This window comes from Dipodomys spectabilis, unplaced genomic scaffold (assembly GCF_019054845.1).
Source record: "Dipodomys spectabilis isolate Male_0828 unplaced genomic scaffold, ASM1905484v1 ptg000043l, whole genome shotgun sequence".
Classification (NCBI taxonomy): Eukaryota; Metazoa; Chordata; class Mammalia; order Rodentia; family Heteromyidae; genus Dipodomys; species Dipodomys spectabilis.
Window position 1 is genome coordinate 9,691,574 of NW_024870720.1, and position 19,524 is coordinate 9,711,097.

A 19,524-nucleotide genomic window follows, 5' to 3' on the forward strand; every position below is an offset into this window, starting at 1 on the left:
TATATGATGATATATTAGATTCAGTAATGATCTCTGTTCTAACAAAAAACATATCTATAAAATTCAGCCATCATTTCTTAACATGAAAAAGTCTGGTTATTTTCTCTTATTCAGGACATAAACATATGTTCAGGGATAGTGGTTATAAATTTCTCTGTGACTGATCAGCATTTTGTTGAGATCATCCTGCTAGAAATGGGGAAGGTAGAGAAAGAGTATGTATGGGGAATACATTGTTCATAGATGATGCATTACTTTTGCTCCTATACCACTGGCAAAGGCTTGGCTATGGTTCCTTAAATACAAGATGCAAAACAATGTTAATTTTATGATCATCAGAATATATCCACTATATACTCTGAGAGAAAATACACAAAATTATTTGTGTCTAGTAGACTATCAGCGACTGGTTACCTATCTTCTGACTTGTGTAAGACAAATATAAACTAAGTTCTTGGAGTACAGTGTGTAGATTTGCTTTACTTATCCTGGCTCTGGAGATGTGTGATAGGAAATATGCGGAGCCCAGCATAGGGAGGACTCTTCCCTATGCATGGATGCTCTGGATGTAATATCTATCAATGGATAGATAACCAGATCACCTGGATTGCTTTGGCTGATCTGGCTGGCAGGGGAAGTTTTCCATTCTTCTCTCTGTTTCATGTTTCCTGTCCAAAAATCCTCCCTCTGTTAAGAGAAGAACTTTTTTTTTTTTTTTTTTACTAGCAGAAGTAAGAGGATAATAAACAAAAGTTGTTTCTTTTCATATTTTTTTTAACCTTTTCTTTAGCAAAACTCTATGGACATGAAGTTATAGGTTGGAAATTTAACTTACAAAAATGTAGATGGAGATCAGCCGATTCTTCAAGGAGAATTAAGATGATGGCTGCATGTATACATGCAGTAAATTTACTGCCCTTTTGAAAGATTACCAGGAGAGAATGAAATAAATTAGCAGTGTGAGAAAGACAATGCCGCCTGCTAGGCTCCATGTTTGATTCTATATTTCATCTCTGACTTCTCCTTCTGGACACTAAATTATAGACATTTCACTGCTGCTAAGAGCCTTTTTCAATGCTGACCATTGTCTTCAACATTCCAGGCCTCTTGATTTCCTTGATTTCTACTTATTTTCTATTTCATAGCATGTCACTTTCTTGCACTTGTGCTGTTAAAGAGTCTGCCAGGGCCATTTAATATTTAAAGACTAGGATCATGTTGCAGGTTTTAGTTTAAAGGTAACCATAGCACACACACACACACACATTCATTATTAATAGCAGCGACGCCTTGTAAATTCTTGGGAATCTTCTTTCCTTTTGATGTGTTTCATAGGCGTGCTGCTGTCACTGGAGTCTGCTTAGATGCTGTTGTGTGGCACAGGAATTAGTGCTTGAGCCACAGATCCAAAATGATGTGAAGTCTGAATGGAGGTGACCATGTTGAAAAGGGAAATGAAGCCAGAAAGTGACAGGCCACGCAAAGTCCGGTTTCGGATCGCATCATCTCACAGTGGGAGAGTTCTAAAGGAGGTTTACGAAGATGGCCAACCATCTGGCTCTCTAGATTCTGAATGTGCCAGTATCTGTGGGATTGATGGACTAAGTGATTCTGATGGACAGCAAAATGGCCACATAGGATCAGAAGGTGACGAGTACGAGAATGATCAGGATAACTTGTTGGTGCTAGCCAGGGCTGCTAGTGAGAAGGCTTTTGGTACAAGAAGAGTCAACATTTTAAGCAAAAATGGCACAGTCAGAGGCGTCAAATACAAAGTGAGTGCTGGCCAAGCCCTATTTAACAATTTGACCAAAGTGTTACAGGTAAGTCGTGACACATTCTGCTACTGAACTTTGTTCCTGAGTGACATCTTGAACACCTCTCAGTTTAAAGTGAACCTGCCTCATAACCCCTCCATACTCCACAGGACCCTCTCGACATTGTCTCAAAAGCCACCATTTAAATACCGGGTCATTATTCTTGGAAAACTAGACTGACTTCTCAAAGCTGTATTTTCAACATGGAAGTGGTCTTTTGTTGTGGCATATGCTGACTAAAATGGTATTTCTACTTCTTAGCCAAGAAAGGCGATAGATGTAGTTCAATGTATTCTAGTAAACCTCAGAAGCTAGTTTCTTCCCAGTTTATTATTCTTAAACCACTAGGTTAGCATTTATTAACACTAAAAAAAGTGTGTAAGCCAGAATAGGCTGAGGGCCTGCATTGAGAGGATTGAACTCAATGGGAAAATTATGGAGTAACGAAGATTATGTCTTCCTTCCAGTCCTGAGGTTTTATCTGGTTTAAGCAGGCTTTATCTGAAGTCTCTTTTTTCCATTAATTTTCCAATACAATTCAGGAGCACCCCTTGATAGCAATATCATAGTTAACAATTAGGCCTTAGATGCTGAACATTAATAAAAAGATGTATTACTAAGATCCTGCAATATTTAGTAATGATCTAATGTTAAGGAAAGTGCTTGAAATTGACCAGAAGCATTTACATTGGTAAAATGTTTTGTTGTGATGTTAACAACAGACACTATTATTTCAGGAATGGAATTTATAACCACCATTATTAAGGTAGCAAGTAAAGTTTTCATTATAATTCCATTTTATATTCTTCTCAATATTTTAATAAAATGACCTCTTGTGATTAATTATTATTAACATCCACATTGTTATGCAGGAGTGGTAGGGAGAAAGAATTATAACAAAAGGAGCTCTGATATATTTAACTCTATAGGAGGTATTTGAAAAGATCAAATCACAAGTATTTAAAGAAATAAAAGTTTTAATTAAAAGAAAAAGCAGTTAGGACAAATGATTATTTCCATATGTATAATTTACTCATGAAAGATTTTTTTAGATTAGGATGGGAAACTAGACCAAAAAAAATCAGAAGCCAATGACCATGTTTTACTTGGTTGAGAATAATCTTGCATGAATTTATAAAGGTGGATCTATTAGCTAAAATATAACCTTAATGGAATGAGTTTTACCCAATATGGAAGGTACTATTGTCAAAGTGTACACTAAGGTTCTTTGTAACAATTAAATTTTACCATGTTAGTATTAAGTTTTGAATGTTAGTATTTGTCATGGCTAACTTAGCTTGCTATTATTTGAGTTGGCTTTATGATTTAGAGAGTTGTTTCTAAAACTGCTAGGCTAGTTTTAGAACTGTGATTTACATTTGTTAATTCAAACTTCCCAAAGTAAAAACTCAATTATTTATGAGTAAATATTTTAAATTCTTAATGTCAGGAGAAAAAAATATTATCCCTATATTTTTACCATTACAGTACTATAAATTCACAAGTAGGGACTACAGGAAATTCCAAAGTCAAATTGTAATTCTACATTAGATTACAATTTTTACTTACTATGCATAATTTGGTCACTTTTTATGAGAATAAGTTCCATGAGATTGTCTTTTTCTAGCAATTTATCCCCCTTCCATTTTACTCAGATTAAAAAGGAAATAATAGTTACTGGGAATAGTCACTTAAAGGCTTAGATATTTGGTCTTTTGGGGTTTTTTTTGCCCATCTATTTCTTCTTTTTGATCATGTGGGCAAAGTAATCAGCAAGCTTTAGACAGTTACAACTTTTTCACCATCATCTTTAATTCTGTCATCAGCAACCTCATCAAACAATGATTCTCTAATCTTTCCATGACAAACCATATATTCAAGGAGTTCTGACACTGGAATCAAGGATGCCAGTGGCTCTGTACAAAAGGTTCCATTTACATTCTTGTTTATGTGAAGAACACTCGTGCAAGTTTGCGCACAACATGTGAACTGAATCTCTGCAACATTGTATTGAGACCTGATTTGAATACCAGTCAGTTGCTGAGAGGTTGACATGTAGTAGGGTAACTTGCCTCTTATGCATTTGTCTTATGATGACTGTAGGTTCCCACAGGTTTCCCCATGCAGTAGCAGAGGAGTCTTAGAAGTCCAAAGCTGAAGTTACCATTCAATCACTCCCATATCCATGATCACATATGAATTCTGTCCCTTGGTCTTTTATTTTCTATACCCTCACAAAGTAAACAGTAAAGTTGACTCCATGTTACTATAACTTTTCAATTTTTCACAGAGAGTAAGAAATTGGTATCTAGGATACCTGGTTAAGATATCAGTGTATGACTAATGTTATTTTCTAGTTTGTGGATAGTATTTTTGAACAAGAGGCTGTGATTGCTAGGACACCAGCCTTTTCTTTCTGTTTTAAGTTGTAAGAGCCTCACTCAACCTGAATGAGTGTTTTGCTAAAAGTAAATAAAATCTTTCAAAGATTGTATAAATCACTTTTCCTCCTCTCTAATACTCTCCCAGTCTGTTATTCCTGTTTCATGAAATAGGGGCATATGCCTTCAAACTAGATATTATTTTACTTAAAGTATTACTGTTTTCAGTAATATTTAGAAAGTTGTACATAAATGGAATATTTGTACCAGTTTTTATTTTACGTGGTAATTAATTTGCCCTATAGAAACCTGGGTGATTGAGGATGGAGAATATGAATTGAGGTTAAGGGTGGTGATGAACAGGGACGCATAGGACAACTTGGATGTCCAGGTGATCTTGGAAATGAGTAGTTTGTTAATAAACCACTCAAGGGCCTCCAGTTTGTCTAGATTATAGTTGTTCCAATCTGGGCGGTTGAATTTTCTAACTTCCAGAGAAACTAAGAATAAAATGTAAAAGAGAGACTGATTTAGACATCTGAAAGTCTAGAATCTAGTTGCTGGGATATGTGTTCCTTAGAAAATTTTTGTTCTGTTCTTATGTACCATAAACATTGAAAGCCATTTGATCTACAGTATAAAAGAGAAACTCACCCATTGCCATAGGATAAAATAATTTTTGGTTATTTTCCTTAAATCTTTAATATTTAATAAGGAAGAAAAGGAAGATATACATTCGTGTATTTTTCTTCTGATCAGGCTAAATCACCATGAGAATCTTTTCTGAGTCACAGATGGGCCAAGGTTACCTAGACAGCTGTATTTCCTATGCATACACTAACATCAATTAGTTGACTTAGGAACAGGTCCAGAAATCTTACCAGTACACTCTGGTGTAGTTCTATTTTAGCAGTTGAAACTTTACCCTAAGGATATTTCTATCTAGACAAGTGATTTTCCTCCAGTCTACTGAACGTTTTTAGACTAAAAAAGTTTAATTTATTTTTCTCTTTAAAACTAGTTGCTGGTACCTCATGTAAAGCTAAGTATAAAATCACGGTATTTGCATGATTGAATTTGAGATACACCTTTCTTTTAGCCACAATATATTTCTAAAATCTCTTAGGGTAGGGCACTAATGTTGATAAGTAATGTCATTTAATGTTTAAAAATTTATTGTTGTGAGATTCAACTTCACATATTTATCTTCTCTTGACCTTATTCTCAAACTATGTGTGTATACTGTGATAGAATATTCTACTATAATATTCAAACTTTTTAACTTCCTCTTCTGCAAATTTAAAATTGCTATATTAAAGAAAAGTTGACCTAAAGAAGGAAAATTACAAGACATACGATATAGACAGCTTCTTCTTAAGAACTGAAATTAAGCATATAATTCTGTTGGTGTGTGTGCATGCATGTCTGGTTACTATAGTTGTATTTATGAACATTCTATCATTTCAAGACAAGGCAAAATTTGCAATGCAATGCAGAACAATTCACACTTGGTATAAACATTATTATACTTCATTTATTCAAAGTGCCTGTATTTTTTGGTAACTAAGTGGCAGAGAAATTGAGTCTTGTCCAATGTTAGTAAATGTAAGAATTCTGCCTTTGTTGTTTTAGATTTTTAAAAATATAATTCCAAATGCAAAAACTCTCATTTATTCTTTTAAATGTTATACTCACATACACAGTATTATGTTCTAGTATGATCTTTTGAAATTTCAACATCTGGTTTGCAGATTTTAAAACATCACATGTTTAACAGTTGATCTTAACCTAGAGAAGGTCTACAGATGTAATTGCTTCCATTCAATTTCATATCAATTAGTAATTAATAGAAACTCTGGGATTTAGTATAATTCCAAGTGATATAGTAAACTCTATTGAGCAATCAATTGAATTATTATCCAGCATATAAGGAAAGAAAAAAATTTAAAGATAAATTGATATTACTGTTGTATTGTTGATATACAATTAAGGGATTCTAGATGAGTAGAGTTAAGTATCCTGTGGCCACTCTATCTATAGATTTTTCCTTTACTAGCCTTGGCCTCAGCATTAAAACGTTAATAAATGCTCTCTTTGAGTTAATAAATTTAGTGAGATTCTGTTAGGTAGCAGCTCTTTTCCTCTTTCCCATCTCTTTTGGATTTGGAGGTGTCCTGTATTGGATAAGGCTAGGATTCACATGGTAAAGTGTTGTTGTTTGCTCCATTCATTACCTTTCTGGTGGGTCATCTCAAATGTACCAATCTCAAATATTCAATCTTCCATTTAGTAGCCATTTATCACATATCTACCATGAAACAGACATGATCTTATGGATTACTGAAGGAGCTTATTGTGGATAGTTGGATAAAGCAGTTTATCAAAGAATTCAGATAGGAACTTCATTTTCCATCTCCAGAGAATTCTTTCCCTGTTTTCTTATGGCTTCACACACTTTGCTCACCCATTCTTAATTTCTATTAATGTTTGTATTTTTCTACTTTAACAGTTCTCTTGTTAGATTATCATTTTACTGGATCCTTTTTTACTTCTTTCTTCCTAATCGAGTTTTGTCTCAAGCTTCAAGAACTGAAAGGTAGTCTGTAGTTAATGATTTTTATCTTGCAAATTTCCAGAAGTCAGGAATAGGGACTGACCATGAATACCAAAAGCATTCAAGGTCTGTGATTCTTACTGAAACTTTTTTTCTCTTTAGTTGAAAGTTCTCTTACTTGAGAACTCTTTACATAGAAGATGCTCTTCTATTCATCCAAATAGAGGATGCTCTTCTATTCATTCAAATCTTTATATCATCATGACATTTAAATATGCTTTTAATTGCCCAAACTTAGTCTTACACTGTCTCTGAATTCCTTACATGCTGAGCAACCTCTCAAACTCCTCATTATGTTTACAACCACTTAATACTGTAAACTCTTTTGGGCAACCTACCACATAATGGAGGAATTTAGTATCTAATATCCCATGCTTTATTTTTTAAAAACATACTTTTAATATAATTCATACATTATTCAATCCACCCACCTAACGTAAACATTCCAGTGGTTTCAGTAGGTTTGTAGTCATACAACTGTTGTAATAATGAGGCAAGACTATTTTCATCATCCAAAAAAGAGCTTCCAAAATAATTCAGTCATTCTTCTTTTCCCTCTCTTTCTCCATCTCTCCTCTCTTCACAGACTCCTCTAGCTCTGGACAATCAGGCTTCTACTTTCTGCCTCTATTTGTTCTTGTCATTTAAAAAATACTCCTTCTATCTCACTGTAATTTTGGACCATTTTGCCCAAGATTTCCCTCTCCTCTACTCCTTGTTAATCACCCACATGTCTGCTAACCACTCTTCTATCTTTTCCTTTCATAAGATCAAATTTCTTAGTATCGATGAATATAACACGTTTGAGATCATGTGCTATGTCTTTCTGTACTTGGCCCAATTTCATTTAATTTCAATTAATTTCATAATGTTTGGCAATATCATCCATGTTGCTGCAAATGAAAATTTCTTTTTAATGCAGAATTGACAATTCCTTTATCCATGTATCCTATAGTGAAGACTTAAATTGATTCAATTTCTTGGCTGTTATAAATAGGAGGGTAGAAATCTCTTTGCTCAGTGAATGTTCCATGTGCATGTAATTGAAAATGTATATTCTGTAGCTGATGGATGGAATGTTAAGCATATTTCTATCAGGCTTATTTGGTCTATAGTATAGTTTAAGTCTGATGTTTCTGTGTTAAATTTCTGTCTGGATTGTCTCTCCATTATCTGATGTTGAAACCCCCTACTGCAATAATAGTGTGGTTTTCCTTCAGATCTATTAGTAATTGCCTTATAGTTAGTAAGTGTTTGATGTTGGGTGCATATGTATTTATAATTGTTACCTGCTTGCTGAATTGACCCTTATATTCCCTTCTTTGTTTCTGTTTACAGTTTTTGTCTTAAAGTCTATGTTATCTGATATATGTATAGTTACTCCTGTCATATTTTGGTCTCCAGTTGCATAGAATATCTTTTTCCATCTGAGTTTGCCTAAAAACTCACTTTTAGTCTATGTATGGCCTTATAAGTAAGGTGATTTTCTTGTAAATGGTTTGGTCTTTAAAAAAAATCTATTTAGCCATTTTATGTCTTTTAAATGAGAAGTTAAATCCAATCATATTCAAGCTAGCTATTGATAAGAACCTATTACAGCCATTTTGTTCAATGTTTTCAAGTTTTTTTTATAGAATTTTTCTTATTGTCTTTCTTTGTGTAATATGTTTTTATTCATTACTTTTTTATTTACAGTTTATCTGATACAGTTTTGCTTTGTGAATGCTATGAGACTTACAAAATTTTTTACAATTATAAGATATTTTAATCCAATAGCAACTTAATTTTGATCATAAATCCACTTATTCCCTCCACATTTTGAATTTTTGATGTCATAATTCATAACTGTTATAGTATATATCCCTTACAAATTATCATAATTATTATTGTCTTCAATAACTTTGCCTTTTACTCTTGATGCTATAGTTACCCATAATTTCATACCACCATGACAATATCAGAGGATTCTGAGTTTGACTGAATACTCACTTTCCAAATGACTTTTATACTTCCAGATGTGCTCATTTTATCCATCAGCTTCTGTCTCTTTCGGTTTGAAAAACTTTTAGCATCCCTTGTAAGACAGGCCTATTGACAAAAATGTTTCTCTGCAAAAGGCCAATATCCTCTTTATGTTTGAATGACAGTTGTTCTGGGTTCAGCATTCTTGTATGGCCGGTGTTTTTATTTTTCTTTTAGTACTTTGAATGTGTAATCCCACTCCCTTCTGGCCTATAAGTTTCTTTTGGGAGGTCTACTGCTGGCTAGTTGTATCAGAACGTCTCTATATATGATTTGCTTCTTTTCTTTTGCTGTTTCTAGGCTCTTCTCTCTTGGTCTTTGATCAGTGACAGTTTGATTACAATACAGCTTCTGGAAGTCTTATTGATTTGAGTGTGATTTTTATCCTTTGACTTTCCTATATCTGGATATTCATATCTTCCTCTAGGTTCAGAGAAATGTTATCTGTTATTATTTATTTAAATGATTGTTCTACCCTTTTTTTTCTCTACTCCTTCTTGAGTGATAATGACTTGTAGATTTGTTTCTTAGTTGCTTTGCCATACATCCCATAACCTTTCTTTATTCCTTTTCATTCTCTTTTCCCTTTGTCTCCTCTGACTGGATAATTTCAAATGTCTGGTGTTGCAACCAGCCAGCCCATTCGGAATCCCAACCTAGGCTAACTAATAAAAATCCCTCACCACCAATGAACACCTGCAAATGTTGGCAGAGATCACCATCTCATCAGATAAGCAGGCCTCAGCACAAGGACACAAGGATTTTGAAAAGTCATGGAGCTATGAAATCCCCAAAAGGAAACAATAAATCCACAGGAATGGACCAAGAAGAAAAGGAGATCTATGAAATGACTGACAAAGAATTCAGAATCATCCTTGTAAAGAAGTTCAGGGAATTACAAGAAAATACAGACAAAAAATTAAATAAAATTTGGGAAACAATTCATGAACAAAATGAGAGGTTTGAAAGAGAAATAAAAGTTAACCACTTCCAAATAAAAATCCTAGACATGAAGAATACAATAACTGAACTGAAATATTCAACAGCAGGCGTCAATAAAAGACTTGATAAAGCAGAAGAAAGAATCTGTGAGCTTGAAGATGGGACATATATTTCCAAACTTTAAAAAAGGAAACCAGCATGTAACCGTAGGAGAAGACAAACATTATTTTGTTGGTTTTCTCATGTTGGCAGAATTTCTGATAATTTATCTGAAAATCAGAATATTTGTATAAAAGAAGTACAAATAAATAAGTCTAAAGCAGAACTACATAAACATTTAAATTATCTAATCATTATTACTTGGAAGGAATTTACAAAATTATGGACTCAATAAAATATTATGCAGAAATGTGTAATTAAGATAATTTTATTTATGTCTACAAATGTACTCAAGATTTGACACCAATTTGCTCAATTTTATTTCTCTAACAATTCATTATATCACCTAATTGCTGGAAAATTATGCCTTAAAACATTTAATCAAGAAGGGAACAAACAGATACGTGTGTTTTTTAAAAATTACCCTCCCATGAAGTTAGTAAAGCAAATAATAGGTGTATTTCTTATTTTACTGATCCCTCAATAACAAATTTATCATTAAAATATTGAGTTGATACTTTCTGTATCTTTTATATAATTAGTGTTTTTAATTGACATTTTTTTCCAGATAAAAACTTTGTAGAAGCTTGATTACTCCACAAAACGGACAGAATGGTGAAAGCTAATGTGTTGATTTGTCAGAAATAAGATAAAAGAGAGGGCCCTGGAAAGTTATGGCTTTGCAGGTCGTTGGAAAGAGAATATATAGAGAGAACATCAAATTAGTAGGGATTAAATGAAGCTCATCTTAGGAAAAAAGGAAGAGCTATACTGTGATGGTCTCAGAGAAAGTTGGTGGGTAGAGAAAGATATTTGGTAGAGAGGCTTCATGGATTAGCATGGAGAGACCTGGAATCAGGCTGTGCTTAGACCCAGCTGCCCTCACCTGTGACATGAATCCAGATATGTATACCTTATATGTATACAACTCATAAGTATCTTCCTTTGACAGCTCAGCATATAGTGATTGTGAGACATCATGCAGAAGTTATTACCTACTATATCCTAAGACTCAGCTGAATTTATTCCAAATGGCTTTAGGTAAACACACGTATTTCCACTGATCTCAGATTCATGATTTTCCACTCAACAAATAGGGCTTTTGGCATCTAGTTCAGTCATGATGATTATGTAAGTAGTAAAGTCTGTAGTGTCCGTTTTCAAAGGGACCAAGCAATGATTACTACTTTCCCAGTAGTTTAGTTTTTTATTGCTGTGGCTTAAAATGAACAGAAAGATTATTTTATAATTATGGAAAGCTGAAGCCTGAGTGTTGGACTAAGATCAAGGGTTTGGCAGGGTGTCATTCCCTCTGGAGCCTTAGAGAGTTTACTGCATTTTCAGTTGTTTATATTCATTGCTTATGGACCTATATCATTTTGACCATTATTTCTATTATTGCATCTTGTCTAACTCTCTCCTTCTTTATCTCATGTCAGCCTTTGTGAGTCTATTGGACTCACTCAATCTAGGATAATTTTTTGTTATTGTTGGTCATGGGGCTTAAACTCAGGGCCTAGGCTCTGTCCTTGAACTTTTTTTTTGCCTGCTCAAAGCTAGTGCTCTACCACTTTGAGCCACAGCACCACTTCTGGCTTTCTGGTGGTGAGTTGGAGATAAAAGTCTCATGGACTTTCCTGCCCAGACTGGCTTTGAACAGTAATCCTCTGATCTCAGCCTCCAGAGTAGCTAGGATTACAGGTGTGAGCTGTCAACACCTGACTGTAACAGCTTTTGGGTACATGGGTTCTGTTAGCTCTTCTTGGTGGCTGAGATATATGAAAGAATTATAAAGAACTATCCCTGCTGGAAGCCTAACTCAAGTAGCAGAGCATCATCTGTGAGTCAAGCCTGTCCCTATGTTTCAAGATCAGCCTAAACTAAAAGTTCAATTTAGGAAATGTTTGCAGTGTTTTATTAACCAATAGAAGTAAAGAAAAACAAAAACTTTAGACTTTTGTTTCTGGAAAGAATAAGGAATAGGTTTTGGAAGTGTAAGTTAACTTTGTTTACTTTGTTCTTTATACATGATAAAACTTCATTTGATAAAGCAGAAAGAAGAATCTTTATTTCCAAACATTAAAAAAAGTCATATAACCATAGAAGACAAACATTATTTTGTTGGTTGTCTCATATTGGCAGAATTTCTGATAATTTATCTGAAAAACTCATAATTTTTATATAAAAGGACAAATAATTAAGTCTAAAGCTGACAACTACATAAACACTTAAATTATCTAATCATTATTACTTGGAAGGGATTTACAAAATTATGAACTCAATAAAATATTATGTAGAAATGTGTAATTAAGATAATTTTATTTATGGGTACAAATGTACTCAAGGTTTGACTTTTGGTTTTCTGGTGGTTAGTTGGCGATAAGAGTCTCACAGAGTTTCTTGCTCAGGCTGGCTTCGAATCCTCTATCCTCACATCTCAGCCTCCTGAGTCACTAGAATTACAGGCATGGGCCACCAGTGCTAAGCTAATCTAGGATAATTTTATGTTATAGTTTGTATCTGAATATCACCCTATGAGGCTCATTAGTTGAGGATTTGGTCTCTGTAAGGTAATGTTATTGGGAGGTGGTAAAAACTAATGCATGGGCTTATTTGGAAGAAGCATGTCCCTGGGGACACTCCTTTGATGGGTGCATTTCATTCCCTTCTCATGTTCCCTCTTTATTTTTTTTTTTTTGTCTCCTTCCTGGCCACCATGAAATGTCCTGCTTTGTTCTGCCACAGGATCCCTGTTATGATGGTTTGTTTCACTGCAGGACTAGAACAATGAAGTCAAGTAGCCATGAGTTGAAACCTCTGACACCACGAGCCCAAATATACCTTTCCTTGTTTAAGTTGTTTTTCTCAGTTATTTTGCCACACTGACTGGCTCTTGAGAAGGGTTCTTTGCTGTGAGTCTCCCTGATAATGTGGCTCAGAAGCCTTTGGACTTAGTTTTTAGGAGTGTACTTGGAAAGGTTTGGAGATGCAGGGTAGAAAAGCTCTAGAATGCTGTCAGTAGAGCTTAAAGGATAATTTTGATGTAAGCTTAGAAGATCAGAATGCTGATAGGAATATGTACAGTAAGTACTGTGCTCATGAAGTTTTAGATCAGAATAAAAAATGCTCTTTCGAAGTGGACAAGAAGCAAATTCATATGAAATTAAAAAAAGAATTATCTCTCTTTGGTCCATGCCTTGAGACTTTGTATGGAGTTGAATTTAAGTGTGAATTTATCTGGCTTAGGAAAACTCAAGACCTTTGAGTAGTACAATGAACATTCCTAACCAAGAATCCCTTTAGCCAGATTTATGGTGAGGATTAGAAACATATCAGAGTGGAAAGATTTGAAAAACTTGCCATTTGACTAGAAAAGAAACGTGTATAGTTGTGGCCAAGGGAAATATAGTTGCTGAAGGGATGAGTGCCATTAAAAAGAAGTCATTTAGTTTGCCTGAGGAAAATGTGTCCTGAGGGCATCTCAGGGGTTGACTCAAAGCTCAAGGGTATAAACCTACCAACTTGTTTGAAAGCCAGTTTTGGGAAGACAACTCTGGGATGTTATATTCACGAAGACCAACTAGAAAGTTGTCTCTCCAGATTAATTTCACCACTCTCAATTAGGAGACTCACAGAGGCTGCTAAATCAAATTGGCAGCTGACCTTGGCATAATCCATGTAATGATGATTTTTCAGGTCTGTAGGATGCTCAGTGGGATCAAAGAAGCTTCTAGCATATTTCAAAGGAAGGCCTAGGAGGCTAGGCAGTGGGTGGAAGCATCTGAATCTCTGCAGCTGCAGAGCTATGCAAAAAGCTGTGAGAGTGAAGCTGAAGCTTCTCGGGAAGTTAGAGATACTAGGGATGCTAGGATTGTGGGCAGTGAACAAGTTCAGCTGAAGGGAGTAGCCCTCTGAGACATAGGCAGAAAGGCCTTAATAGGGATGTTGAAGTCTTTTGGAGCTCATTTTCCCCTACTGTGTGCTCTAAATATTGGAGATAGAGGATTTAATTGGCCCTGCTGTATTTTGGTCTTGATTTGTTTTTTGTTGATTTTTTTAACCATTTTTTAAAAACACTCTCTAATTCATTATATGTTGGATGAATGTAATCTGTTTTCTGAGTGTGTGTGTGTGTGTGTGTGTGTGTGTGTGTGTGTGTGAAAGCATCTTTCTGTGTAGCCAGGCTGGCCTCAAACTCTCTTCAGGGTAACTTTAAGTTAGAGATATTCTCACTTCAGGGGCTGGCAAGGTGGCTCAGTGGTGGAAGCTTGCCTTGAATGCATGAGGCCCTGGGTTGGATTCCTCAACACCATATAAACAGAAAAAGCTGGAAGTGGTGCTGTGGCTCAACTGGTAGAGTGCTAGCCTTGAGCTTAAGAGCTGAGGGACAGCGCCCAGGCCCAGAGTTCAGGCCCCATGACTGACAAAAAAAAAATCCTACTTCAGCCCACACACCCATCTTTTTAAAAATTAATTTTCTTTCACAAGGTCTCAAGGCAAAAAGTTTGATTTGAGTCTGGTTTTGGTGTTGGCACTTTGTGCAATGTTAGAACAATGAAGGCTATAGAAATTCTTGGTGATGAATGCATATTTTGTCGTGATATTGTCATGAGCCTTTGGGAACTGAAAGGAATGTTGGAGTTTGAATCTGGTATGTCCCTAGAGGCTCTCAGATGCTGTTGAGAGGAAGGCTAGGAACTTTGAAATCAAGGGTCTAGATGGAGAAAGAAAGTAGATTAATTCCTAAACCTTTGAAAGGCAGTTTGGTTCCTGTTCCTCCCTGTGTTTATTTCCTAGACACTATGAGATTGGATACTTTGCTCTACAACAGACTCCCTACCATGATTTTATATCTCACCATGGGCCCACAAGCAATGGAGTCTGAAACCTCTGAAACTGTGCCAAAAATAAACCTTTCTTCCTATAAGTTGTTTAATCCTGATACTATATGTCTCCACAACGAAAAGCTAAATGAATAACATAGTTACCTCTCTCAAGATTCTTCAAGCCTACAAAGTCCATTTTGCCACGTCAAATAGCACATTTGTTGGTTTGGGATATAACATTTTTTTCATGCTTTTGATTCTACCTATACTTTCTCATAGTAAGCTTATTTTGTCCAGTAGAAGATTAGGGCTCTGTGGTAGATTGAGTCATTGGCTCCATACCTTTCTATTTTATTCCTATTTGCATTACTTTTATATACTAATACACCTTATTTAATGGCTTCTGAGGCAGAGTGTACTTCCTCATTCCCAGAGACACAAAACTGGGTCTTACTGACCCAGATTTGAAGCCAAATCCTATGTAGCTCATAGGTCAGCCCAATGCCAGCTACCTTCAGTTTCAGGAGTGAGGGATATATGTACCATGTTTGATTTTACTCAGTGTGAGTGTTTGCTAGGCAGCAGAAACAACTGGCTGTATGTTCCCCAGTCTTGAGTTCTCTGCCCAAAGTGACGCAGATAAAAACATTTATGACTTCAGCAATGTGGCTGAAGCAACTTGTGCCTAACCATTAATCATTTGCCTAATTCTTTGCTGCAATATCTCTGTCAAGATCTTCCCTAGCCTTTGGTGAGATTTCTCAGGAAAAGGGATTTTACAGGGAAAGGTTTTAAGTCTTCTTACCATCCTACAGACTTTGCACCCACTGGACAAAGTCCTGAATTTTTTAGATGGTAAGATTGTTGAAGTTAGAGCTTTCAGTCACATTAAATGCTTTTATTTTCAGTACATACGATTGTTAGTTTTCTTTCTGTATTTGTCGTTAGTCTCAATTATTAAAATCTTTTGGGATTTTTTGTGGTAAATATAGTGGCATCCTTGTACCTTACCAAGTCAAGGTTGATCATGGCAAATAAACAGTATGGGACAACAATGTCAGGTGAGTAAAAGGGAAATGCATTTAAAGGAAATGAAACGTCCTGGAAGAACAGGCAACTGTTTCTTGGTAACGACGTTGCAAACAACAAAGTTAAACTACTGACTTTAGGGGAAAAAAGGAGAAAGATGTGGCAAGAAGACAGATAAATAGTGCAGAAGTGGTTTGACTCAGAATGGTCCTGGATTCAGAGGACTCGGCAAAAGCCCATTTGTTAAGGTCTCTAAGAATAACTTTTGTCTATTAGTCTTATCATTCAAACATCTCTGTTTAGAAAAAAGTCATTTATTCCTAAGGATGCATGTATCCACGATATTCTTTCATACACAGTGATATGATACTCCGTGAGGTATTGGAAACCTCATTCTTCCTTGTGATAGTGTTGGAAGAGGTGTTAGAATAGAAGAGGGGAGTCTTCATGAATGGATTAATGCCATTCTCATGGGAATAGGTCACCTATCCTAGGAGGGCAGCCTGCTTTACATTTCTAAGCACCTTTCTTCTCTCCTCTTCCAACTCTCTTTTTGCTCTGAAGCAGCAGGAAGTCTTCAACAGATACAGCCACCTCACCTTGGTCTTCCTAGCCTCCAGAACCAGGAGCCTCAATAAACTTCCCTCCTATAAATTATTTAGTCCTCTGTATTCTCTTTAGCAATAAGAAAATGCAGCAAGATACAACATTGCTATACAAATATCTGAAATATGAAGTGACTTTGGAACTGGATAATAAAACAGTTTTGAAGTGAATGTTGGAAGAAATTAGAAAGCTATAAATAGGATTTGTTTGTCTGCTTTTTCTTTATTGCATATATTACTTTTACAAAGGAGTTTCATTGTCATGACATTTCCATATACTTGTATAATGTACATAGTCTCACACCCTTCTTCTCCCAATACTAAGGAATATTCTGGTGAGAGCTCTGAAAAGTGCAAAAGACTATGGGGAGTCTGTAATGATTTAGAGATTACTTACGTGATCATGATCAGAAAATTGCTAGAAATATGGAAAGCTTGGCTGGAGGTGTGGTATGGTGAGAAAATGCTTGTGTAGCTTGTGTAAGACACAGAATTTGATCTTCAATGCTAAAAAAAAGGAAAAAAATGGACAATTCAGGCCATTCCAATAAGATCTCAGATGGAAGTGGTTAATATTGTTTTGAGGACTGGTATAAAAGCCAGTCTTGTTATAAAGTTTCAAAGGGCTTGAGTGAACTGTGACCATGTCTGAGATTTTATGGAAAACAAAACTGAAGTGTTGAAATAGGACATCTGCTAGAGAATTATCTGTAGCGCCAAAGTGAGAGAGAAAGAGAGAGAGAGAGAGAGAGAGAGAGAGAGAGAGAGAGAGAGAGAGGAGAGAGGAGAGCGAGAGCGCTGTGTGGCTCCTTTTAACTATCCATAATAAGATAGCAATGTCGAGTAATTATTTTAAGAATTCTCATTTATTCATTTATGGTGGTACTGGACTTTGAACTGTGGGACTTATACTTGCTAGACAGACTCTCCATCTCTTGAGCCATGCCTCCATCCCTTTTTGCTTTTGTTAATTTTTGACTAGAGTAGGTATAATTTGTTGCCCAGAACAGCTTGGGCTATAATCCTCCTATTTACGATTCCCATATAACTGGAACAATAGTTATGTACCATCAGGCCTATCTTTTTATTGGTTGAGGAGTCTCATGAACTTTTTGCCCAGGCTGGCCTAGAATCTCAATCCTCCTGATCTCAGCCTCTTGTGTAGCTAGGTTTACAGGCATGCACCACCACACTCAGCTTAAGATACAATTAATAATTAAAAAGGTAGCAGAAAATAAAATGTAGCAATAGAAAAGCACTTAAGAGAACAAAAAAAGAGTATAACTGAGAAGTATAAATGAGTGTAGAGATTAATATGCATAGAAGGGCAGGTGCAATCATTAAGTCAATGGGACAATGCCAAGCTGCAGGGCTTTTCCAGGCTGTGTCTCCCAGAACACCCCGATGTTCTTGGAGGGTAAAGTGCTTTTGGAGTATCCTCCAAAGATTCACTTTCCAAATTACCTTAAGGCTTTTATTTGCATCCAAGCTTTGGCAGTGGTTATATGATACTAATACTTCAGGCATGCATGCAGAATGCAAGACTTATGGAGTTGTGGTTTCATCTAGATTTCAGAGAATGTTGCAAGAACCTGTAGATCCAGGTGAACACTTTCACAGGGGCAAGTCACACCACAGAGCCTACCAGACCAATGACTAGTGGAACCCCAAGAGTAGGTGCCTGTCACTAAGACCGCAGAACTCTAAGTCTACCAGCCATGTTCAATGCCATGTTCAATGTTGGGAAAGCGACAGGCACCAGTGTGAAACTCCAGCCTAAGAGAGCTGAAAGATGGACTGAGTTATAAGAGAGAATGGAAGGAGGAAGCAAATACTTCACCTTCCCAGTTCCCATGAAATCACAGAGACTTGAGATCCATGATGGAATGCATTCCAGGGGGTTCTGGAGAGGAGTCTCACAAGTAGAACTGTAGCAAGGATTGATTTTTAGCGTAACAGAATAAAGTAGGGAGTAATAGGAAAGGGAAGAAATGTCTCTACTTATTACAATGGAAGTGAAGAAGTGGCCAAATGATTGTCTGGGAAATTACCAGGGAAATGTCATTTGGAATTTCCATTTAGACACCTGGTCATTGTCATCTAGAAGGGCCAAATCCTTTTTGCCAAATTTAAGTACTGAAGCCAATGGGTGGCTTTGGATGGGTTTGTTCCCCAAAACACAGCTAAGATGGGCCTTGACATTATTCCAAGGTGCAAACAAGTAGTCTCAGTTTATCACAGCAACAGTAGGTGAAACTGAAAATCATCCATTTGTCAGAGGTGCCCTTCAAAGTGTCTATTATGGTAGTAGAAGGGGAAGGGGGACTGATGAGAAGAGAGCTGGTTGCTCTGACTTTATAACTAGTATTTCCTGGTTCTGTTTAAGTTCCTGGATTTGTCCTTTGAAGATGATTTTATTCCATTCAGTTTCCCTAGCCATAGGAGAAGGGATGCCCCAGGATATCCAACAAGCATCACACAGAGCAAAAGAATTCTACTCCAGCTGTAAGACTTAATTTTTGCCCTCTTGGATTTTGGAAGCAACTTGGGTCATGCTATGTCTTTATTTTTGCCTTCCACCCTTCTCTGGAATAGACATGTCTGTTCTGTACTTGTCATATCATTGCATTTTGAAGGCAGATGACTGATTTGATTTTCTGGGTTCACAGTTGGAATTTTCCTTGAGTCTCAGATGAGACTGAACTTTTGAAGTGATGCTCGAATGACTGAAGTCTCTGGGATTATTGGGATGGAATGAGTGTATTTTGTGTGATGAGAAGGATATATGTTTTGGGCTCAAGTGAAGGAATACTATGTTTTCAGAATAGGGCAATGCTGGAGATGGTTCCTACTAGGATGTATTTTTGTCATGGTGGAACCATTATGAATGAGTTAATCACTTTCTCAGGGAAGATGTCAGCCATCACAGGAATTTTGCTACTTCCTTCTCAAATTTACACACTCTCTTTCCTTCTCCATCTTCTTCCATGTTATAAAGCACCATGAAATACTTTCTAGGTCCAGCTGCCCAATTTTTGGATTACCAGCCTCCAAAACCATAAGCCTAAATAAATTTCTTTCCATTATGTTACCCAATCTCGTATATCTACAGAATATGGCTGAAGAAAA

General features: G+C 36.1%; 1 protein-coding gene across 1 annotated transcript in view; it reads left to right on the top strand.

Annotated features, from left to right (window-relative positions):
• The first annotated feature begins 1,401 nt into the window (after positions 1-1,401).
• Grxcr1 (glutaredoxin and cysteine rich domain containing 1) overlaps positions 1,402-19,524 on the top strand; it is a 79,181-nt gene continuing 61,058 nt past the window's right edge. Inside the window, exon 1 of the mRNA XM_042678440.1 lies at positions 1,402-1,823. Within this exon, the coding sequence (XP_042534374.1) occupies positions 1,428-1,823 (396 nt within the window). The 5' untranslated portion in view covers positions 1,402-1,427. The remainder of the gene's footprint in view (positions 1,824-19,524) is intronic.